The sequence below is a fragment of the Netta rufina genome, assembly GCF_964035555.1.
Source record: "Netta rufina genome assembly, chromosome: 1".
Taxonomy (NCBI): Eukaryota; Metazoa; Chordata; class Aves; order Anseriformes; family Anatidae; genus Netta; species Netta rufina.
In genome coordinates this window covers 1,614,290-1,638,572 of record NC_140123.1, presented here as the reverse complement: position 1 = coordinate 1,638,572, position 24,283 = coordinate 1,614,290, and the positions used below count along the sequence as shown (strand labels likewise).

General features: G+C 47.3%; 1 protein-coding gene across 2 annotated transcripts in view; it reads right to left on the bottom strand.

Annotated features, from left to right (window-relative positions):
• The window catches only part of RAB6A (RAB6A, member RAS oncogene family), a 45,834-nt gene extending 21,551 nt beyond the window's left edge, over positions 1 to 24,283 (bottom strand). Inside the window, exon 1 of one of the 2 annotated variants that reach the window (XM_084288987.1) lies at positions 24,092 to 24,283. In XM_084288987.1, the coding sequence (XP_084145113.1) occupies positions 24,092 to 24,161 (70 nt within the window). In that variant the 5' untranslated portion in view covers positions 24,162 to 24,283. The remainder of the gene's footprint in view (positions 1 to 24,091) is intronic. The other variant, XM_084288986.1, reaches the window with a different exon arrangement.

The following is a 24,283-nucleotide window of genomic DNA, read 5'->3' as shown; positions in this document are numbered from 1 at the left end:
AAAAGGACTTGGGATCGTGGCACTGCTGCTTTAGGGCTTGCCTCGTATGTTGGGGAGTCGCGTCTGGTCCAAGGGTTCTTCCAAAAAAGTCACACTGAGGTCTGAGTTCCTACTAATCTAGTTGTTGTTTAGCTCTTTCAAATCGTAATCAATAAAAAGAAACATCTGTAAAGCGAAAAAAAATCCAAAGTATCACCAATCCATCCAGCTTCTTCACTATAAAGCCAAAAATCTGCACTTAACCTTTCCGAGTTCTCGGTGGCAGGTCCAGTTAACAAAGCTCCAGCTTTCTAAGAGGATAAATGAGGCAGAGGAAGATGAAGAAAGCTTCTCATCACAGAGACGGTAACAGTATAATCCCCAAATCTGCAAGATTCCTGTAAAATCTGGTTAAAGGACAAATCCCAGCGACGCAGCTTTCTCTCAAAGCTCCCCCCAAAATCTTCCCTGGAAGTATTTCTGTAAAAACGCCCTCAAAGCAGCTGGCAGGGCAGCTCCAAGACCTGATCTGTTGGTGCCTGAGACCCAATACTTAAAAATCATTGGAACTCAAGGATTGAATGCTGAAGATCTGTGAACGTGCTAGTCCAGCTCTGGTAAAAACAACCCAAGGCATGGCGACAAAAAAAACACTGCTGAGAACAATATCTTGGATTATGGATGCCTGAAAACCATTTTTAGGTTGTTATTTAAGACCAAGCCCTGAAACAAGGATGCTCGTACTTAAAATGATCTGTACGAACCAGTAATCAAGAGGGGTATTTTTAGATATGTCAGTCTGAGCTCTTAAAACAGAAATGCTGTATTAAAGTGATTAAAGCAGCTTCGTTAAGAAAAATCCTCCTCTGCTTTTCGCTGTCGTGCTGTGGAAATTTTAACCGGTCCGCCCAGCGCAAGAAACTGAGCTCATTCATCATCCCAAAGACACCAACGGAGCCAGACTGCAGCTTCAGCAGCTTCTCAGTGAGATCAGATCCACCCGAAACAGGGCTGAGGAACTCGGGGACAGCACCAGGTCCAGCTGCAGAGAGCAGAGCTACAAGCAGGAGCTGGTGCAGCCTCGCCTCCTCGTGCTGCCTCTAGGCTGTAATTAAAGAACTGTTTACCCTGAAGTATTCTCCATTGATTCCACTTGTGCTCCGCTGTCAAACCTCTTTTATTTTGCCGTTTCTCTCCTGATGCGCGATGCCAGACGAGGTCAGGCCAAAGGACCATCAAATCCAATATTTTCTATCCTTAAGTGTCCGATAAATCAAAACAAATCCGGGACAAAAACCAGAAGAAAGCCTGCAAAGCAGAAACCTCCCTAAAAAACCCCACAGCTCTCTCCTCAGTAAGTAGCTTTGGCTACATCTGAAAACATGGAGGCTGGAAAAAAAGAAGATCAGTTATTTTTAGCAGAACCACAAAGCCACATAGCTTTTATTTTATTTAAGAGCAAAGGACGTATGATAGTACGTGTGCATTTATCAGACGTTTTCAAAGCTTGTTTTGGCTACCCAGAGCTTCGGATGCCCTCCCAGCCCTGCTGCTGGAAGGGAATGGCTGCCCCATTAATTCCAGGCTATAAGAATATTTTGTGCTCTTAACACTCCAAAAATTGTGCTTCTGTACTACTTTGGTGGTCCCTGTGTTATTCCAACGCAGCAATAGCTTCTTTATGCACAAAGAAAACGGTTCCAATAACCTCTTCTAAGATCATTTATTCCCAGCCTAATTAAGTTTTAATTTATAAATTATACTCTCATCCTTTTAAACAGATTTGCATCTTTAAGGAGTTTAAGATTTTCTTTAGGAAGCTAACTCAGAGTATCTAGAGAGAGAAAACGATACAAATGAGATGCAAAAAACAAAGACCAGGGTGGTTTTTAAGTAATTTTAGTAATTTAAGATATGTTCCACCATTTTCTACTTAAAACGTATTTGTTCCCTTTATCCCAGAGAACAGAGGCAACTCACCTTGATGTTAATTGATTATAGTTTTGATATTCACTTGAATGAATAATGAACTGAAGCTTGCACCCAGATCACAAACACAGAGATCAGTGAGGGAAACTGAAATACGTACAGTGAACCTCTCAACTTCAGATCGAGCAAAATATAGCAGAGCCCTGAACAGCAGGCATCCTCTGATTAGAAAGTTAATTAATGCAATCCTGGCAGCTTTGTCACTCGAACTGTAGCCTCTTTGAGGGACAAAATTAGTGGCTACTTGATTGTTGTAGACAGGTATTACGGGCCAGCAAGGATCTGCAGGTAACTTGCTGATGCGAACCACTGATATTTATTTACTTGTACTCTTTGGTGTTTCAGCAGAACCTGTGGTCCATCACGAGGATGCTTCTAAAACGCAAAAAGTAATTTAAAAGCACAGCAGGCAGCGCATGACTGGGTGCCACAAACCCCTGTGCAGCGGTGCAGAAAGCAGAAGGTGAACAACACAAATGGGGAAAAGCAGCAACAAGGCTGCTGCTGGCAGTGGTTTGTACGTTATTGAGCAGGGGGAGGAGGACAGACAGCCCAACCACCAGTCCAGAAGGGTTTTTTTTGGCAATACGTGTGCAGCTTTTATGGCATCCTACCTTGAAAAGCAGTTCTAGAAAGGGGGATGTGATCGATAACAGTGTCAGACAGCTGTACGGGGCCTTTTTGGGCCAACGAATCGCTGCCAAGCCTTAATTTCTTTTCAGGTCACCACCCCAATAATGCCCTTTTTTCTTTTTTTTAATTAAAAGCACTATCGAGAACTGTTAGACGTAGTAATGGATCGATTCCCTTGGCTTCAGGGACTGCCAGCAGCTCCCAACTGGAGAATCACTGGCTTGTGACCCGCCCTGTTGTGCTGCTGGAGAACTCCAGGGATGCACGCTCTGCTTACCAAAAATCAGTGGTTACAAGCAGGCAAAAAAGCACAGAATCAGCACTGTGAGGCCTACAAGGTGCAGGTATATGGCAATGGGTGCCTTGGGATCCAAGCTCAAAGGAAGGAGGTGGCTGAAGAAGAGCTGTCCCCTCAGGGAGGTGCTCGCACCCCTCCTGAGGCTGCCCCTCGAGTGCTGGGTTCAGCTTTGGGCCCCTCACTCCCAGAAGGACATCGAGGCCCTGGAGCCTCTGCTCACAGGGAACCAGGGCCAGGAGCAGAGGGAACGGCCTCGAGTTGTGCCAGGGGAGGCTCAGGTTGGCAATGAGGAGACATTTCTGCTCAGCAAGAGCGGTCAGGCCTTGGGACGGGTTGCCCAGGGAGGTGGGGGAGTCCCCGTCCCTGGGGGTGTTCAAGGAGAGCTTGGACGTGGTGCTTGGGGACAGGGCTTGGTGGTGACATTGGTGGTTGGACCTGATGATTTTGGAGGGCTTTTCCAACCCTAATGACTCTGGGATTCTCTCAGGGCCACTGCACACCAAACACTGCCTCCTCAGAGCAGCCTCTTACAGCTAAGGTGAGGGAAGCCATCTCAAGCGGCCAGCACCATGCCCCTGTTCCGACACCTCCTCTCTTTCTTTCCCTCCTCAAATCAAAAGAGTGACAGATCAAGGCACTAATCCACTAGTAAAACACGTTGAAGTTCACTAGCTTGAGGTCTATCGGGATTTTTTAAGCTCCACCACCTCTTCTTTCCTCATCTCTGTGGACATCCCCTTCCCGGTCTGGGCTCCCCTTCACCTCACCTTACACATGTTTCTCATCCACCTGTGGGCTGTAGCAGGGACATCTCTCACCCCCCAGCGTGATGGGACATTTTATTTGGAGTTTTAAACACTCATGGGACCCCAGGAAATCCCACAGTTGAAATTCAGTCCTGCAGCCACCTTAGGGAACCGTACGGAAGAGAGAGCACCGAGCATTTTTGTATTTTCTGTCTGTTAGTCACAGGTTGACAAAATGATACGAAGTAACATAGGATAGCCATTACCACAGTTGTTCAAAGACTATTATACCACTGGCAATTTAAAAAAAAAAAAAAAAAAAATACAGAAATTAATCAAATGGAAGAAAAACGACTTCCAGAAGCCTGAGGTAAAAAAAGAGACTTACAGAAGCCTGAGGTAAAAAAAGAGACTTCCAGAAGCCTGAGGTAATCCCACAAGCACAACAATATTTTTTTTTTTTTAATCTCAGGCCATAGTACTGGACATTACTTAGAATTACGACATTTTTGCTAACCTTGAAACCCCAAATTTGTAGCCTGAAGTAAAATCAACACCCGTTCCTCAGGCTCAGGTTTAGACGCACTGCTCATCTTCCACTTCTCTTCCAGGTGAGGTGCTGGGGGGTTCAGCCTCTTCCAAAATCACTTTTTACACAGGCTGTAACACCCCACGGCTCAGCAGGAATAGGATTGCCCCAGGTAAGAAAACCAAGAGCCCTGCACACGACAGCGATGAACTCAGAGATCCAGCATCTGGCGAACCAAACCGTGAAATGGCCGGCACGATACCTGACCCTTCCCTCCTCAACGCACAGCCCTGAATATTTTGAAGCATGAAATAAAAATGCAACAAGCATTGCTTTTTTTCTCATTGGGAATTAGATTACCTGAATCCTTAGAGAGTTTCTACCCAAAGCAAAGCCGGTTTTTGTTCCAGCTGAGGGCCGAAGAGGGGTCGTACTTAGTGCTGCAATTAAGCGAGCGGCAGCAGGGCCAGAAGGCTTGCTGCCGAGGAAATTTCAGCTTTCATTTTGCCATTCGACCTTCAGTCGAGTATTTGTCACGGAAGAACCGAGCGAACCATTTTAAAGCCTCGCTACCTCGGCAGCTCCACCACCGAGAAGCTGTGACATCAGCCTTTTAGCTCACTAGACAGCCTTCAGCACTCCAGTATAATAAAAAACACACAAAAAACCTGCATTTAACAAACTCGAGGAGGCCATGAGCTAGGTATACAAGCCTAAATGGATGGTTAAGAAGCCTGCATGAATATTTATGACTGTCTGGTGCAGAACAGCAGGAAGGGAAGCAAGGGAGCCGAGTGAAATGGCATGATCTAACAAGGAATGACACCTACCCAGCAGATGAGCACACAGAAAGCCATTATGTGAACGGCTGATATCATCTGCGCCTTATTCTCGCATGCTGCAATGGCAGGGACACAAAGAAAGGGAGCAAGCCGGCTTCCACCGTAGAAATTTTCAGCAGTAAGTATATAAAGAAGGTGCAGTGATCCCGCATCTCACACACGTTGCTGCTACACCTGATGCTTTCCCTCTCCGAGGCAGAGGGCACGACACGATCCTCCAAAAAGGATTTTAGAGAGTCCCTGCAAAAATATTCATCTATTTCGGTTACGGCCCCGGGAAGGCAGTGAAATTTGCAGCTCCCTAAGTCCATTTTGTCTCAGTGAGATGCCCTCCGACAGCAGAGACCACACTAAAGCTATTTGTCATTCAGGAGGCGAAGATTCAGCCCTTCTCCCCGAGCCAAAGATTAATTTTTTAATGGCTTCTACCAGAAATTGCTGCATCTGCGTTTCCAGCCCCGGCCAAAACGAGGAAAGCTTCGCAAGCATTTGAGATCCTGATGCAAGACGTGCCCCTGCCCTCGGAGAAGCGAGCAGGGAACCCGATTTTGTCACAACCCCAGTGTCAGAGCAGAGGGGTGCAGGTCAGGCAATAACCCACGCCAACAAGAGCTGTCGTGCCCGCTGCTCTCTCCTGTCAAGCATTCCCCTAAGTTACAAAAAGGGACCAATTACTCCCTCATCTACAACAACCAGTAATCAAATGATTAACACTCCAGTAACCGCCTTATAAAAAAGGCTGCCTACGAAAATACAGGCTCGCCTGAAAAAAAAGCTTCATTAGCATTCATTTTCATTCAGTCTTTTCTCCGAGTAGCTCAGAAGAGAAGGAGCACGGTGCTAGTTTCCAACCAGACGCAGCTTGGCCCTGCTTGCACCACAGCACTTCACCCAAAACAGAAGGAAATGGAAGCTGAAGCATTTCTCTGACCTAGAAAGTGCTTTTTTCCCAGGGTTTTGTTCACGGCTACGACCAGCAATGCTTGCATTGCTTAGACAATGACTCACAAAAGCAGAAACTTCCAGTTTCTTCCCATTTTTTTTTACATTCCTGCTTGGAAACCACCAGCTGACTTTGACAGGATGTCATCTCAACAGCAAAGCGTGATTTTTGATGTATTTTGTCAGGGACAAGCAGCCGCTCCATTCATTGCCCCACTGCAGAGGAACGAGACTCATTCATTAGTTAAAGCCCTGCAGACAGCCGACAATTTATTCTAATACATGAATTTGTTCCAGGTGCATCATTCAGAGGGATCAGGACTACAGCAAAGCAAAACCCAGGACTGAAAAGCTGCCTTGGCCACAGCGACTGTCTTCCAGAAGGAATCTGCAACAGATTTTCACAGAAGGATGAACCAAAGGAAGTTTTTTGGGGTACCGTGCTCTGTAAGAAACTTGGCCTTTGAGCTCAATCTGCCTCGAGACAATCGTGCATGTATTTGAGGGGATTTTAAGAGGTTCTGCCAACAGAAGAATTGGGTTGTGTCAGATTTCTGCTCCACTTTTTAACCCTCTAGGTTTTACTCCAGGAGATAGGCAGGAAATATCCTGTCTGTGAAACTCTGCCCTGCCTCGTGTTTAACTAAAAGCTGACAGCACCATGCAGACAAATTCAGCGGAGCTTGAGGCCTTCAGCTCCCTTTCAACCCAACCCATTCCACAATCCTGAAATTTATTCTCTTACCCCTCCTTATCCACCCCAAAAAGGGGGTAGAAAAGATTTCCAGAATCTAAACAGTTCAAGGCTGGCTCACGTCTCAGAAGCGAGGCTCTCAGCCTTAAATTAGCTAAACACTCCAGTCTGGCTGCACATTTGCATTTCAATCTAATTGAACCCTCTTAATGCCTTTGTCTCTGTGGTGCAGAACACACAGCTAGACAACGACAGCGATTAAAAGACCACTCCTCTTCCTTAAATTCTTGTTTTATTCTCAACTTTGCACTCTACCTTTTCTCAGTAGAATTCCTGTTGCACACTATTGCAGTTTTCTGAACGTATTTACCAAATGACTTGGTACCAACGTGGTTGCTTTCCCTTTTTATAAGATCAGACCTCCCTTCCACATGGGATCCTGCTCCAATCATCGATATAAAAGCTCTGAGAGCAATCTGTTGGCTCCATCTTGCTAGAAGCCTCCTTCCACGTCACAGCCAGGCTGGCTCGCTGTTCTATTTTCACAGCAAAGCGTCTCCAGGTTGCTCAAATTTTCACACTGCTCTTCTAAAGCAGCGTATGCTCGAGCGTTTCGTGCCCTGAACTAGGATCTTCCGATGGAGATCATCTATTAATATCTCCAGGAGCCTTCTGGGGATGTGTGGGGCACAGAAGGTGGGAGAAATACTGTCCTGGCACGTGGCTGGGCACGAAACACCATCCTTTCTGGCACCAGGGTCCTTCTGCACAACACCTGCAGGAACATCCTGAGGTCATTTTGAACGAGCACACCCCAAATCTTCCTCCAGCGAGGCTCTGCGATGCTGCAGCTCCTCAAAAACCTGCATATGCTGAACTAAATAGCATTAAGCCTACATTAAACCTCACATTCGTGATCCCCAGGGACACAAAACGGGCAAGAAGCCGCCTTCAACAAGCAGGGGAGCATTTCTCCCAAAGGATCCTACCTTTTATGTAACCGAGCCACCAAGAGCTAAATGCCACGCTACCAAAAAAAAAAAAAAAAACCACTGATTTTTTTTACAGCTGACAGCTCGATGCTGGAGGATGACTGGCTAAAAATCTGCTGTGCCACTGATCTCAGCGCTCATTGCCATATGGATGCATTTTCGGCTGTCTCTTAGGCATTTTAAGACCAGCAAGAGAAGCAAGGAATTGTCACTTGTACTTAAGGTTGGCAGTAGCTAGAGGGGAAAGAAGTAGGCAGGAAAATGTAATTTCTATTAGCTTTTTTTTTTTTTTTTGACTCAACATTAGCTGCTTGCTTTCCTTAGACACATTAGAAGCCCATTTTGTTTGGTTTCAGACAGATTTCCTTGAGGTTAGCTTTACCTGGAGTTTGGTGCCTGTTTTTTTTTTTTTTTTTTAATCACCACGTGGCTTTGGTTCATGTGAGATAAATCCTAACAAGGGCTGGTGCAGTTGAAACCATGCAGCTCTGATGAGTAACGGGTGGGCAAAGTTTCCCTTGTGACAGTGACAAAAATACATGGCAATGAAGAGCTTCGTTAATCCGGGGAGGGTTTCTTGTTGGTAATTACTTTTCCTCCCCAAACAGGAAAGAGCACAAAGGAAAACTGATTTTTCTTTTAAAACAATTAAGATGCTCGCTGCTGAGCAGGAAGAGAAAGGTTTGCATACGTCTGTGCTGCATTTTTACCCCTTTTTTTCCTCTTTTCTAGGGAATATTCAGCTCGTACTCTCTTCCCCCTTGCCAGGGCACAGTTTCAATCACGGTGGACTCCAAAGCGAAGGTAGGTGCTCCGAGGAGCTGCTTAAATCAGAAGCACACTCACAGCTCCCCTGTGCTCAGCCGTTTCAGAAGTCTGCTGCTGAAATTCAGGCAGTTATATAACTTTCCACATTTAAAAAAAAAAAAAAAAAAGAAAAACATAAAGACTTTGAGGGCCGCTTACTACCTGTCCATCTTGGGATCATCCTGATCCAAAGCAAAGAATCCGTTAAAAAAATTGTACGTTTATGAACATTTTAGAAAAAAATGTGATGGTTTGATTATTTTGTCAAGAATTATTTTGTCAAGACAAAAAAAATCATGGAAATTTTATCTATGCTACGGAACAGATTTAAAAGCACAGGCTTTGTGTTGGGAAGATGAAGTCAGTTGTCTGGTTTTCTGCAGGTCCAAGCCAGCCACATTACACAGCCCATGCTAGTTTCAATGGTTAAAGGGTTTCTAAAAACACCAGAGCCAGAATTAGTGTCACAAGCCCCCAGCCTTCTGGCAATTTCAGTTTTCCTCAGCTGGTGCAGCACCAAGCACCTGGGAAGTTACACAATGCTGTTTTGCATTCGGTACTTCCAGTTTTCTATTAGAACAGCTGGTTTTGCTCACGTTTAGAGCTCCGAATCTTCCACCAGCCTTTACTAGGAGGCTAAATATCCCGTTGTCTCCTGCAGGTACAGAGACCATCCTTCGGAGGCAGAGAAAACGGAAGCTGAACGGTGCCAAGACCTAAACTGAAATGCAGCCGGATCTGAAGCAGCAGAAAGATGACTGTTTCTGGATGACTGACACCCTGTGAGCTGGTGGGGAAGTCAGAAACTGTCTTGTACTGCCTACAGCAGAGCAGGCTAGGAGCTTTTATCACTGGAAAAGGCTCTTATAATCTTGTACAGACCTGTAACGAAGATGTTGAGACTCTAAGCATGAAGTAGGCAGCTAAACACGTGCAAACGAGCAAGCATCAGCAGAAGAAGGGTTGGGAGACTTGCACGCGCTATTGCTACACGCTGTGGTAAATGTGGCTTCATTCAAACGACCGGAGGAAGAACAAATTGAGATAAGGCACAAAAGCCACTGAGGTGGTACAAACACAGCCCAGAAGTCACAAAACCAAAACACCCAGGAGTCACGAGGGCTCCACGCTGTGTCCTGTCCTCGGGATGACACGAAGCAGCTTTGGCCACAGCACTCGGGCACTCACCTGGGATCCCTCCGAGGACATGAACACAAGGAAGATTGATGCTAGAGTGCTCTGAGTGAAATCTCAGAGTGAAATCTGCTCAGCCAGAAGCAAACGGCTCCTTTCTCCTCTAATGGTCTGCATTAGTTCGCTAATTGTCCACAGCTACAGCCCCCAGAAATGGATTGGGGAAGAAATTCCATTCCTGGCTTTCTAGCTCACTGTGTGAGAAGCAGGGGGAAAAGGAGCAGGGAAAAGGAGCAATACAGCCTAGTTAATTAACCAAAGGTACTCACAGGTCACCTTTGCATTTCAAAGACTGCTGCAGAGTTGTTTCTTATTTGCCAGGAATGAAAAAAAAAAAAAACAGCATATAGAGTCTCTTACAGATATTTTTCACAACCGCCTCAAGTCAGCTTTCCTTCTCATCTTATGTAGTTAAACCTTTTCTGAACGAGTTTCCAATTAGGCTGAAAACGTTCTCCAAAGGACGTGGATGCCTCAGCAGTGAAGCTCCTCGAGCCTCAGCATAACTACTGCTAACACAAAGCAGCACCTTCCTCAAGGTTCACTTATTACCCTAACAGCCTGCTCAGTGAGTGCCTCAGAGGTCCCAGCAACATTTTGGTATGGATTTCCTTGGTAATTCACTTTTTGACACCATTTTGGATTGTGGTGCTTGGGCTGATGTTTCAGAACAACGATCTGCTCTCTATCTGCTTAACTTCGCTCCAGATTGCCCAAAACCACGGCTTTCCTGCAAGCACCTTGAGACAAATTAAAGGCTTTTAGAGACACCTCAGCCTCACGCCTTCAGCCCAGGCAGAAAGGCAATTACAGCAGCACAAAGAAAAACCCGCCTCTTGTTTCCATAACAGCTCACAGACAGCTTCCACTTGTTTTATTCCTACTTTTATGCATTAATGTTACATAAAATTTCCCTCAGAATTTCAGACCTGACTGAGGTACATTTTTACAGCCAATATTTAGTTTTATTATTGTCATGCAGGGGCAGCTTATTATAACTTTGTATACGTCTTATAAGATGTTGTACACGACCTAAAAAAAAGCTGATACAAGTTAAACCTGGGGAGAAAAATTCACTTGAAGCCTGCATTACGTTCGGGCTCTGGCCTTCAGACGCCTTATTAAAAACAAGCGCAACGCCGAGCAAAAATCCACAAGGAGAGGTGAAGTAATTAATCCTTCATCGGCTCCAATTTTTACATCCCAGTGTTTTAAATACCTAATTAGCTGCTTTAAAACACTTGGAAGATGTACTGCTCAAGGGTAATTAAGGCACTTTGTGCTGGAGGAACGGTCCTGGTGGTGTGCCCGGTGCTGCACCGACGTCCTCTTGCACGAAGGGAAGAGTCAGGAGCTCCTCTCCTTCTCCCTGCTCACAGGATTTGGGAAAAATAAGAGTCATCATCAAAATGACACTTCCTACTGCAGAAATACGCTCTGGGTACCAAGCCAGGGCCAACACGATCGTCTCCTCCTTGTGTGATTACAACTGGTTTGGGAATGAGCGCGTGAGGAGTAAGAATACTCAAATCTTCATCCTGTTTCTCCAGAATTAGGCAGCTTTAGGGGAGTATCAGCAAGAAGTACAGCCTGTGCACCTATCAGATAGATATTCGTTCATATTTACTGAAGAAGTGGGAAAGGATCAAGAGGAAATGTGCTTTTCAAGCAGATTTCCCAATTTTACTGCCACTTTTACATCAGTTTATATAAGAAACTAATTGCCTCCACATTTTGGAAACAAGAAGCATACAAGATAATCAAAAATTTCTAGCTTAAATACCTTTAGCACAGTATTTGTTTCCAAAACGAACTATATTTACAGCCAGTTTCTACAAGAATCTGCACATAAACCCTCCATGCCTTCCAAAACTAATTTTAAAACGAAGACAAGCTCAAAATGATCGGCTACAACAACATCAACGCAAGAAACTCTCCTCCAGATTCTTCAAAATCCTATTGCACCGGTGACATTGCCTTGCAAAATCATGTTTCATCATCTCTGCAGTGAGGCACCACAGAGTAATGCCCATTTCCCTGCCACCATCAAAAATAAATCTCACAGGATGAGGAACATGATACAGCAAGGAGGGAGATTCCTCTTTCCTAGGCAGAAGTGCTCAAATACGTTCAGAAATCCCGAGTTTTGCTTTGCATCACTCATTTGGTTGGATTTCACCATAATCAGAGCATCCCAACCCCAGTGGCCTTGCATTTTTTTAATTTGAGGAGGATAAACCACAACTTGAGCAGTCTAGGAGCACAACCACATCATTGTACATCAAGTGTTTAATCACAAATTAAAATATTACAAGACTGACCATTGAGAAAACGTATTTGAGGTTTCTTCCCAACAAGTCATCACCAAAAATTCTGCGCAGCCTGCTCCAGACCAAGGCATGAATCTACTTTTCAAAGTAATTGCAAAGTCTAGGTAGTTATATAAGCTTTAAAAATCATTTTTTAAATCAATCCAGCTTTAAAATCATTTTAATTCCCAGATTTTTCTGCAGCCAAAGGCCTACCAATGCCTGCCCCCTATTAAGTCTCTTCACGCTACATTTATTGAAAGCCAATGAGTGCTGTTCACCTGTTTCAACATTGGTGGGAACTCCTGATGATGAGGGCACGTTCAGCTGCTGTCAAATTAACTCGTTTGCTTAACTAGGAGTGAAGGCTGAACTCAGCCTTTAATGCAATGCTTATGGCTTTTCCCAAGAAATTTCCCAAGAAATTGTCCATAAACCATACAAATAGCCAAAAACTAAGCAGAGAAATCAGGATGAAGTTCAATATTCACTGCCAAGCAAAACTTAGCTTTCTAAAAACAGAACTTTAACTTCAGCTTTCAGAAGAGCACTCAATAGCATCCTAAAGAAGGAAGGAAGCTCGTTTATTAGGCACTAATAACGTGGAGGTGTGGCTTTGGGATTGCTCCTGAGCTAGACTGCATGAAAACAATTCATCTGGGGGAGAAAGAGGACAACAGGTGACAGCTATTTGGACTGTTTTCATGAACCTTTTCATGAACCTATAAATGAAGTCCTCAAAATGCTGTAAAGACTTTGAGACTAAGCAGTTTATCCTTTATTAACAGAAATACCCTTTTATCTCCAAAATTATCCAGGCAAACCAGCTCCAGCACCAACTGGCACAAAGATTTTGACAAATCTAAGCAGATTCCCACTGGAAGTATTCACAAGACACTGCAAACAGGGCAAGGGAAACGCCTCTGTTTAATAAACAGCTTGAGACTTGACTAATTAACTCATCATCAGAGGTGTTTACAGCTACAGAACACCTAGACGGGTACTAATTAGAAGTGGCAAGTGCATCAGGAAACTGAATGCTGAGAATAAAAACCTGGAAGAGCTCCGTGGAAGCAAGGTCAGTGGGGTGGTCTTCAGGAGCATCACAGCCCCAATTTCTGGACACCTCCACAGGCGCTGGGACAAGCAGATCCCATTAGTTAGCTAATTATTGCATCTGCAGGTCATTCCTAAATTAACGAAGTGAACTGCTACGTGCCTTACGTTTAGCTGAATCACCCACGTATTTCTGGACCACGAAGCATCCCTCGCCATCTCCTTCACGGCTCAGAACCTGAAACTTTCTGCCAGATGAAGGTGGAAGTAAACTGACAAGAAAATAAAAGCAGAATCAAGCAACTGTTAGGGAAGGATCCTAAGCAGGCAAATGAAACCAAACCAGAAGGTCTTGTAGGCTAACAGATCACTAATTCACTCCTAAAGACCCCATGGTAGGACCTCATTGATGTAAAATGGAAAGTTTGCACTTTTTTTTGGATAGTTGTGGGGTTGGAGAGGGAGTGCTAGGACAATTCATCAAGGAATAAAGGAATTGTGCGTGTTGAAGACCACAATTCCACCGAGGAAGGGGATTGGAGAAAGCTGTCTGGAAGGATGCCCGTTGTTGAAGGGATCCTTGCTTGAAATCCATGAAACAACGTGGATTTGGCAGGAATCATCGCCCTCCTAACGCCCATCACTCACAGGAACACCATCCCCGCTGCAGAAGCCAAACAAAAGCACTTCCCAGATCCTTAGCTGGATTGTTTCAGCATCCAGAAGCTTCTGTGCATTTTCCAAGTGTTTCTCTTAGAAATCCTCTCCCTTTCTCACCTCTGAACTCCCTCCTGGTTAGCCACAGCCAGCTTCTTGCCCACACCTCAGCGCCATATGGGCGCCGTTGGCGTCAAGGCATCTCCATCCCCTGCCATCTGGAGGGGGTCTCCAGGTCGATACGCTCAACTCGGGGTTAAAAAAAGTTAAAAAAAGCTCTTCTGGCTTCAACATCTTCCCTCTGAAGACTCCGATTGACTGCTGTGATTTTGCTGTGAGTTTTCCAAGCGCAGCCCACCTGTTTTTCCCTGCCTTGGTGCCATCGGGGAAGGCACGGAGAAGTCGTCCTGTTTCTGCAGAGGCAGCTGAACACACATCTTCAGCCTGAAGTCCCTTCCCAGTAATAATTGGGAATGATATTCGATGATTTGAAGTTTGGTTCATCTCCTTCTCCTGCAGATGACTCCTTCCTAATAAAACCCTCCTAAAAACACAGATTTAGGACAGCTTTCACCCCTACATCTGTCGTTGTGCTCAAGCCCTAATCCATTTTTACCCTTTCTTCCCATCCCACCAAGTCTCACCGAGGCTCCCCCGAGCCACAATTACCTGACCCCGTATTTCTGCAGTTCCTAGACCCCTTTGAGGCAATCCCTTGATTTCCAGGGCTAGCAGCACACGCAGAAAGTTTCGTCAGCCCGACCGGGAGCTAGGCAAACAGGGAAAGCAGCAGCCTTCCTGCCAGCAGCTGTTTGTGTAAACAGGAAGCCTGCCATAAAAATCCTGCTCCCTGTTAGAGCTTTGAGTCCGAACCCAGTCCGCTTCAGACGTGGATCTTTCGGTTTCCCCTCGAAATGAGCACGCGGAGCACAATCCCCAATCTCTGTCCTCTGCATTCCCAGCCCCTGTCCTGTGTTAGCTATTATTTGTGTAGTTTAATGAGCTCAAATCTAAAATAATCCAAATAAAACACTGCTATGAGATGCAACCCACCCGGGGAGGTTAGAAAAAAATAGCTAAAATCCCATCCAAAATACTGCAATGGGGAGAGAAGATGGGTTGGCTTGCAGGAGAAATTCCTGCTCGGTGGTGTCAGGGTACACGAGGTGAGACTTTGTGCAGCTCCTGGAAGTGATGTGAGGGTGGAAATAACCTCAGGCAGAGCACGGCTGCACGAAGGAGGAGATAAAATGGGCGGCCACCCGAGTGCACACTTCTGGAGCGAAACAGTTTCTCCTCTTTTCGACCCTAAACATTGTTCTGATGCAAACTAAACCAGCAGAGGTTTAGGATTAGGAATCCAGCTGCCACTTCCCTGCGCCACAAGCTGAAAGGAACACGATCACTGCCTTCCTCAATATATTTGACCCTTAAAAAACAAGGAAGAGTAACGCTAAGTCAGCCTTTCCAGGCTTTGGAGCAATAATTAAACAAGTTTCAGGAGACTATTAAAACCCCAGGGATTACTTCCTCATGATTTCCCTGCCCTCCATCTCCTACCAGATTTAAGTTTTGCCCCACCACCATTATTCACCTGGAAAGCAGGCGGACACATCTCCTGCTCCCTCCTTTTGTGACCACCCTACGCTGCCCCAAAGGCAGCTCTGCACCGATTTTTGTCGTGCCTGAAGGATGGAGGAAAAAAAAAAAAGAGAAGAGAGAAGAAGTGGAGGAAAAAAAAGAGAGAAGTGAGCTCCCCACAGCAAGAAGGAAGGGGCTCAGGAAGGATTAAGACGTGAGCTTTACTCTTTCCACGTGAGAGCAGCAGAACAGCTCCCACCAGGGCTCTCTCCTCTCAAATTCATGCTTCAGACAGACACAGGGGCGAGGATTTCTGCAGAAGGAAGCTTGAAGATGGTCCTGAAATAGTCCTGACCGAAGGAAAAACACCGAGCACACCCTGAGAGCATCCCGGCGGCGTTCGCTGATCCAAGCTGACAAGCGTGGAGGTGGAGAATACCTGGGGACTGCTGCAAAAATAACCAGGGAGGTAAAAAAAAAATCCACTCAGAGGTTGGCCTAAATGATGCAACCCCACAGCAAGGCAGGAGGAAAGGAGCTCGGGGCAGAGCGTGTACACCCGTGTGTGTTACAGGAGCAGCAGGGCTCCAAAATTTCACCACCAAAATAAAAAAAAAACACTGAGATATTTCATTTCTAGCAACAGAAGCTGAGGATGTGCAGAAAGGCAGAGCAGCTCCTGGCTCCTCAGACACCGCAGGGCCATAAATGCTTGGTATTAGGAAATTAAGATATTAGGAATTCAAGAATTGGAGGCCATTCCCTCTGCTCCTGTCCCTGGTTCCCTGTGAGCAGAGGCCGCCCCCCAGCTCCCCACCTCTTGGCCACGTCGAGGCCATCAGCACGGGCACCTGGCACTGCTCCCCCTGCCCTCCAGAAGACAGATTTTGGGCAAAAAACAGTCAAACTGGCGAAGGAAGTAATAAAAATCTTGCACAACCGCTGCCACCCCTTTCAACGTGCAGGCCTCTCAAACTTCCGAAGTGAGACACAGGCCCCAAGTGCTCGGGTGTTATTTTTAATTCTGACTTTTTCTAGGAAGTTTGCTCCAGAAGAATATTATAGGAGTCGATGCCAAAAAAAAAAAAAAGCATTTATACGAAAATTTGGGTTTGGAGGAGGGAATTCTTTATAAGAGAATTATCTACGCTTTAGTTGTGGTGCAGTACCCTGAAATATTCTCCTCCTGCAGTATTTTTCAGAGGAACAGCGATGCTAAATTCATTCATCCAAGGGCTTGAAGCACACCTACTAGTTCAGGCTTTAATTTTTATTCTCCAAAATACAGACAGAAAACTTTTCCCAACTACAGAAGTTTCTTCTGATCAAAGCAGCTTGGAGAAAAAGCAGAAAAAAGCCTAAAATAAAGCCTAAAATGCCCGATTCAAGAACCTGCAAGTGCTTGGGAAGCATCAAATCAGTGGAAGAAGCACGGAGCTGCTGTGAAACTCCTGAAATACTTCACCCAGGGCGCTTTGTTCCCTCCTCCACTGTCCAAAAGCCTTGTTTTTTCCTGGGATGAAACCTGCAGAAATCCTGCAGAGCTCCCAAGTTTATTCTATATCCCCCACTTAGATGATTCAGTGACAAATCCAGCTCTATTTCACCGAAGAAAAAAAGCCTTTTGTGTCATTTCAAGCAAAACTGGGGAATTTCCAATGCCAAGGCTGTGTTAATGCTAAATAACTTGCCTCAGCAGCCCGCAGAGCCTGCAGATCTGACTAACCAGATGTGATCTATCGGCCTCTTGCACTCCTGCATGGAAAAAGGGGAGAATTTTTAACAGCAAACCAAAAAATGATTGCAATATTGTGATATTTTCCCTGAGAAAAAGCTTTTTTCAAGTCTCTTACGCTGGAGCATCCAAATAAAGGGGTAAGTTTTAAGGCACACAGCCTGATGAGCTGCCTACTGTTCGTGCAGGCTCGGGAGAAGACAAATTTTCCCCTTCTCCAAGGGCCATCGAGGTTTAAAGGCAGCTAAAAATAAAGTGGGAAAGGAGCGCGGCCACCACGTTAATTGCATGGTGGCGGATAAAAGGCACTCGGCTCACTGCTTAGCAAAGAGGAACGAGATAACTCAAAAAAAAATGAGAAAGTTGGATGAAGAAAGAGAAAGGGAACATGATCAGGAATTAAATACGTGAAGGTATTTGGGGGCTGGGGCTGGAAGAGCTCGAGCCTGAGGGGGCTTGTTTGTAAGGCCTTTTTTTTTGCAATTCCTTCCATTTTTGTCATTCTCTGAATTCTGTTTTTTTGGGCAGGCCTGCACGGAGACAGAAATTGGGCTCGGTGATCCTGGTGGGTCCCTTCCAACCCGGGATTTTCTCCGACAAGGCATTCGGAGGTGAGGAGGAGAGGCAAAACAGCTCGGCGCTTCCTGGAGGTGACTGGCCAAAGCCAAACTTTCCGTGGCCATTTTAATTCGAGCCGACTCCTGCTACGCTGCGAGCTGCTCCTGCCTTCACCCAAGCGAGCAGGAGAAGCTCAGCTTTAGTCGCTGCAGCTTTTCTGGAGCCATGAAGTGTTTTTTTCAGCCATTTTGCGAGCGCCAAGGACACGCGGCGCTCGAGAAGTGCTTCAAGAGCAAGCGCATCAGTCTGAAACCAGGGGGAAAGAAAAAATAAAATCATCTCACACAGACAACACAAACACAAGGCCACGAAGCTGCAGCAGGAGGATGTGCCTGTTCCCGTCTAGGAAAGGCAAGAAGAGGTCAGAGCTTCCTCTGAATGAGCACAGGGCTTCGCTGCCAATTAATTTTGCTGCCCGTGGAAGTTAAGCCCTGTTCCTCTGCCTCCAGCAGCAGGAAGCATCACCAGCAGCTCCAGTCGCCTCTCCCAAAGAAAATGTTCCCCACTTACCTGGGTTTCGAACCGAACGCCCTCTTCCTGAAATTTATGGAGTGTTTTCTCCTCCCGGAGCAGCCGGCGTCTTCCTTAAAACAAAAGGAAGCTCCCCAAGAGCTGCAAGGATGTTTCTGCACTGAAATTAATATATTGCCTGCCCGTTTCTCTGCAGACAGCTTCAGAGCCTCTGCAGGGCCCCAGCTCTCTCCCTAAAGCAGGAATTTGCTCCCTAAACCCAGAGGCAGCTCCTCAGACCCCTTGGCAGGGATAAATCCCCTGCTGGGAGCTCCGCCAGCGAGGCTACACCCTGCCAGGGCCCCTCTCCTTTTAGCTGCCCATCCAGCTTGAATTTCCCTTCCCTTTTGTGCTGCCCCTATCGCGGACATTAGGAAAATGCCTTGGCCGTAACTCAAACCTCGACGGAGGAAGCCGAGCAGGAAGGGTTTGGAGAAATGCAAGAAGCCGGCCCTGAGTTAATTACAGGAACGGTGGAGCACGGGGGAGGGGGGGGTTGTGCTGCAGAAAAAGGCTGAGGGCTCTCCGAGAAGCAAATCATTAAATATCACCACTCAGCGGGATGAGCAGTGCTCGTTTAGCCCGTCACAAGCATTAACAGCACAAAGGTTCAAGGAAATTCACGAGCTAGGCGAGGCCAAGTGGAAGCGAAGACCATTTTCTCAGCAGCAGGATCACCAAGACGGCTGATATTTCCTCCAGGCTCTTTCAGATTTGGGTAAATACGCTTCAGATTTCAACCAAAACCTTAATCCTGCGTGTTGATGACTCCTAGACGCGTCTGGATGAGAAGGCTACGAGCCCACAAGGCTGAGTGGCATCTCTGGAAACTCCTACGAGGATGCCCAGGCGCTGAAGTGGCCAGCAAGGAGCTCCAGCAAGGAGCCAAAGCCACGCAGGATCCACCCAGCCAGCTCCGGTCTCGGCGATGGGATTAAAGAAGTCGTGACGTGGCCAAAAATGCCCCAAAAAGAAAGGCTCCTTCTACCTGGTTCTCATCATCACTGAGAATTAAGGATTTGGGGGTTGGTTCTGTAAAAAAATTACTCTAAAAGTCAAAGCTCTGACCTCAGCTTCTGAACCTGGTGGTGTTCCCTGGGCACAGCAGGAGCTGGAGGAGCTTTTCCAGAGGTGGGAAGCCACGCACCAGCCCTCGGGCAGCTCTGACTCAGGAGGCCAGCAGAAAGAAGGGCTGGCTGGGAACAAAGGCAAGTTCCACCCTTGGTCTGTAGGCAAATTAAGGAAACGCAGCTGCTGCTGAGCTTCACGGCTGAACCAGGATTTCCTTCCTCACCTGAGGAGCAGGCTGTGCCAAGGAGAGCTGGCAGGAGGCAGCCAGAAGCTGTGTGAACCCGTATCTCGTTCCCCCAGGTGAAAACCACTCGTTTAAGTTCAGTTTCATTCGTTATTTCCTTCCCAGGTTAGCATTGTTCCCCTTGTGATGCACTAAGCCTCATACAGGTAAGAAGAATTTGAAGGAAACGCACTCCAAATCTACCCCAATTCACATTATTTGAATATCCTAAAAGAAATTCAGCCTAGCCAGCTTCAAACAGGAGAGAAAATGCCTGATGTACACTAATTTGATTATTTACTGTCCCTGGGCCCTTCAATATTTTCTTATCCAGCAGAGTTTGTTCTGTGCCGAGGACAGAACCCATTTAGCTTTCAACTCTACATAAACTCAGCAAACACATCCAGAAAACCAACCCGAAAAATCCCACTTTCCCTCCCAGTCCACGTGTTGGTTGGCTGTCAGTCATCTGCTGAGCCCCTTTTTTTTGCTATTTATCGCATAAATAATTTACACTAACACGTAAAACTCGTAATTACGATTACATCCATTCGTTTCCAAAGAGCTTTTTTATTTTGTCCTACCCTGTCCCACAGCAGAAGAGCGAAACGAGCTCCCACACCCTTTCAGAAGCATTCAGCTGTCACCAGGAACCTTTTTCCTGCAGCTTACAGGACCCAAATGATGAGTTTCAGGTGTTGTCAGGGGAAAAAGTCTTTTAGCGTTCACGTCAAGACAGCAAATTTGATTTTCAAGCCATGTTTCACACCACTGGGAGGCATTTTGGTTGTTCTGGTGGTTATTTTTTGGTTGGTTTCCATCAGCAGATGCCATAATAGACCTGAACTGAACTCTGTGTGGTCCATAGGGCTGCGATGTTCCTCACCCTTCCTCCTTTAGCCCCACTTACATCTTCAGCAAAAGGCTCAACCATCAGCCCCACAGAACCTGGACTGCATGCACCAAATGAAGAACTGCAGATAAAACCCTGTTATTTTACCCCGAAGTGATCAGAAGACCCCATTCTTCTAAATTCACAAATTATTTCTGTGATACAGAGAGAAAAACCCACTGAAGTGCAGAGGTGCAGCTCTTTTCCCTTTGCAAAGAGCTCCAGCTCCTTCAGATTTGGCTCCTTCCTCCCACAAATAAGCAGGAATCAAAAGGCACCGCCAAGATTTCCAACCTCCTTCTCCAGGCCTGGCACACTCCTCGGTGAGGTTATTTGAGAGATGGAGGAGAGGAGGACGACATTGAGAAGAACCCAAGAAAACGAAGCCCGGTGACTCGTGAAAAAGGCGTCCAGCCCAAAGGCAAAACCAAGCAGACAAAGACACGGCCGAGAAAATCAACACCCTGGGAAATAAACGGGTGAAAAGGGGACAATTTGATGGCTGCCAGGAGCTTGCAAGGCAGGGAACTCCTCAAAAACCAGCCACAAGTTGCCCAAGGATGCCTGTCTTGGAGGTAGTGGTCAGCGTTGGGCCAGCCTCGCACCCAAACCACCTCCAATTCTCCAATTATCTAATTAATTACCGTGCTCAGCACTGCCCATCACGGCCTGGTTTCCAAACAGTCGCATCCTACCTGCTCTTACACCATCATTTTCGGTGCCAACCTCTCAGCTCCCGATAAAAACAGATACTTGGGCTTATTTTTCATTTATTTGGGACTTTACGCAACGCAGCACGAGGCACCGGGGCCTTCGTTTGCTTTCCGTCCGTGCCCGTGCCCTTCAGACTCGCTCGCCAATAAAAGCTGCATCATAAAGCCACGTGAGGAGGGGACGTCGCTCCCGCAGCGCCCCAGCGGCCGGTTCTGCCCCTTCCACCCCAAAAAAATGAGGGAAGGAGACGTGCTCGCGGGCAAAATAAGCCTAAACGTGTCGGATTTGGGTATAAATACCGCATTTACGGGCAGCTACCTCAGCACAGGTGCTGTGTGCACTCACTGACGTGCCCCAGAAATCCGAATCCCTCAAGCTGGAGGCACTGGGGCTGATGGAAGGCACCTGATAAAACAAGATCAAAGGCGGTGAGCAGCACACCATTTTTTGGGTTTTTTTTTTTTTTTTTACACCACAGCTTTATCTAATCCCCCGGCACAGAGCTCTCTGCCTTTTCAGCAAAGATTAGCATATTTAAAACTACTCAAACTCCGTAATCTCCAATCGTGGAGAAAAAAGGAATTCAATTAAGGCAAGAGGTGGCCAAGCCGCCTCCTCGCCCGGCGCCGTATCCTCGTACTACGAGTTTATAACACGAAAAAAAAGGGAAAAAGAAGATTTTCCTTTCTCCTGGAGGTTGTATTGCAGGAGATGAAGCCTCGGTGCATGCGGCAAGAGCTTCGCTGGCCGGCCGAGGCGATGACTTGCAGGAAATCCCAGGGGGAGCGCCCTGCCTCCCTGCAGAGGGCTGGCAGCCGCCCGGAGGAGCTGGCGCAAGAAAAAGCAGACAATAAAAAGCCAGGGGCAGGCAGGGGAGAGGAAAAAGGCTGGGGAGGGGAGCAAGGCTTCTTAAAATCACCGTGGCAGCGCAGGGGAGAGGATGCGCAGCTAGCGGCGAGCTGCGGAACGAGGGAGGATCGCCGCAGTCGGCGCGAGAACCCGCAATATGGCTGAGGGGAGCAGCAGAAAGCAGCCAAAAAAAAAAACCTAAAAGACCCTAAACGGCGAGGCCCTGCTCTCTGCCACGCCACCGGGGAAATATCGAGGTTGGAAGAGAAAATCCTGAAGCGGCTCGGTTCAGGGTTTCTGCCCTGTAACACAGATGTTTAGCGGTGTGGCCCTCCGGGAGCTTTTCCTTTGCCACCTCGAGGTCCCTGAAGCATCCAGCACCCACCCCAAAAGCAGGGGGAGAGCTTTAATTAGGGCCTTCCAGCAGGGCAGGCAAGCTCTGGGCTGCACAGGAAGGGAACGCAGCAACAGTTGTACAAAGAGACGCGCAGGCTGACGAAAATTCTATTATTATAAATAAAATTGAGATTTTTTTCCTTTAATCTTCAAAACGGCACCGGGTGAGGGGGGTCCAGGGGAGCAAAACCCGCTCAAAATCCCTCGGCAGAAGGAGGGATGCTCCCGAATTACCCCCCTGACACAGAGGAGCACGCTGAGGACATTGAATTCTTCCAGGAACCACACGGTAAGGGGAGCTATTCAACGCTTTGGACACCAGGAAAAAAAAAAAAACCCACAGCATTACATCACGCCAGCACCGCCCGGAGAGATTCAGCCCTAAAAGAAAAAGCCATTTTTTAGGTTTTTTTTTCCCCTTTCTCATGGCAGAACGGCGTCGGGGCAGGGAGCAGGGCCAGGCTGCAGCACTTTGGAGGGAGTCAGAGCCCAGACAAAGGCAGGTCTCGATCCTACACCGCAGCGGGGCCACCCCAAAGCCAGCTCGGAGGCATCCGCACGCCGGCCCCAGCAGCAGGGATTGAGTTAGCAGGATTTTTTTCCATCTTACGCCCATAAAACCCCGTCTCTTTCCCCTCAGATCTCTCAGATTTGAGGCTATCCGTGGGAATTATCGGAGAGCTCTTGGTATAAACACAAACGATTAGCTGGGAAGGGGGAAAAAAAAACAAACCACGGCGAGGAGCTGCCTGAAGATGCGGCTGCGGGAACGGCTGGGTGAGAAATTCACGTGCAATCCGAGGGCTGCTGAGATTTCAGATGCACCAAACCCCGACTGAAGCTCAGACACGCTAAAACGCAAGATTTTGGGAACGCACGGCGGGTTTTTAATTCGCGTTACGGTGTTATTCGGAAGGGAAATGGAAATAAAGCCGGCGGCAGCCCCTCTACACGCTCCTTTCCCCAAATCCTCAGAAAATGGCTGGCCAAGCAGCCGAGCCGGCGACTCCCTCCAAAAAGAAAGCACCCAGTTGAAGTCGTGCCACCCAAATGGCTAAGGGGAAGGGGAAAAAAAATTAAGAAGCGGGTTAAAGGGTGGGTGAAAAATGAAATTTTTGGGGTTTCGGAGCAGCCCCACGGCCGGGCTCACCTATAAAGGAGCGAGGAAATGCCAGGTTGTGAGGCGCTGGGGGAGAAAAGCTGAGGTGTTTCGTCATCTGCTGCCACACAGACCAAAGGTGGCTGGGGGGGCCGGCACCCCACCCTGACAGTGGCAGATTTTGTGTTTTCCTCCCCAAAATCAGCGGGGATGGCCCCGAGATCCCACTGAGGGCACCCCGAAAACTCCCCGCTGCCGTGGGGACATCATAGGGGGGCTCTCCTGAGGAAGGAGCACGGTTATTTATTTCTTAATGCACAAGGCCAGGGGGAAAATAAGCCCTTTTGGCTCGGTTTTCAGGGATTTTGGGGGGAATTTGAAGGATTTTGACGGATTTTGAGGGCTGATGAATCAGCAGCCGGGCCCCGCTCCCCATAAAGGGAGCTGATATGGGGCGGAGAGGGGGGGTTGGAGGATCCATTACAGGCCCCCCCCCATACAAATAAGCAAATAAATCAAAAAAGTAACCCCCTAAATCCCTAAATTGTAAATTATTTCAATATTCACCCCATCTCCTCAGGGCAGCCCCCCTCAAACACCCCCTCAGAGGGGGCGCCCCCCTCACAAACACCCCCCCAAATCCCCCCCCCCACAGGCTGTCCCCACACGGATCAGCCCCAAACCCCCCAAAATCCCCTCAAATCCCCCAAAAATCCCCAAAATCCCCTCTCCTCACCGCTCTGCTCGCCCAGGAAGACCAGCTTGAATTTCCGCAGCGGGTTCCCGAAGTCGCCTCCCGCCGACATGGTGCCGTTGCCGGCAGCCTTCTCCCCCCCCCCAGCGAGCTCTCTGCTCCTCCCGGTATATTATTTTTATTTTTTTTTCCCCTTTTTTTTTTTTTTTTTTTCTCCCACCCCCCCCTCTCCCG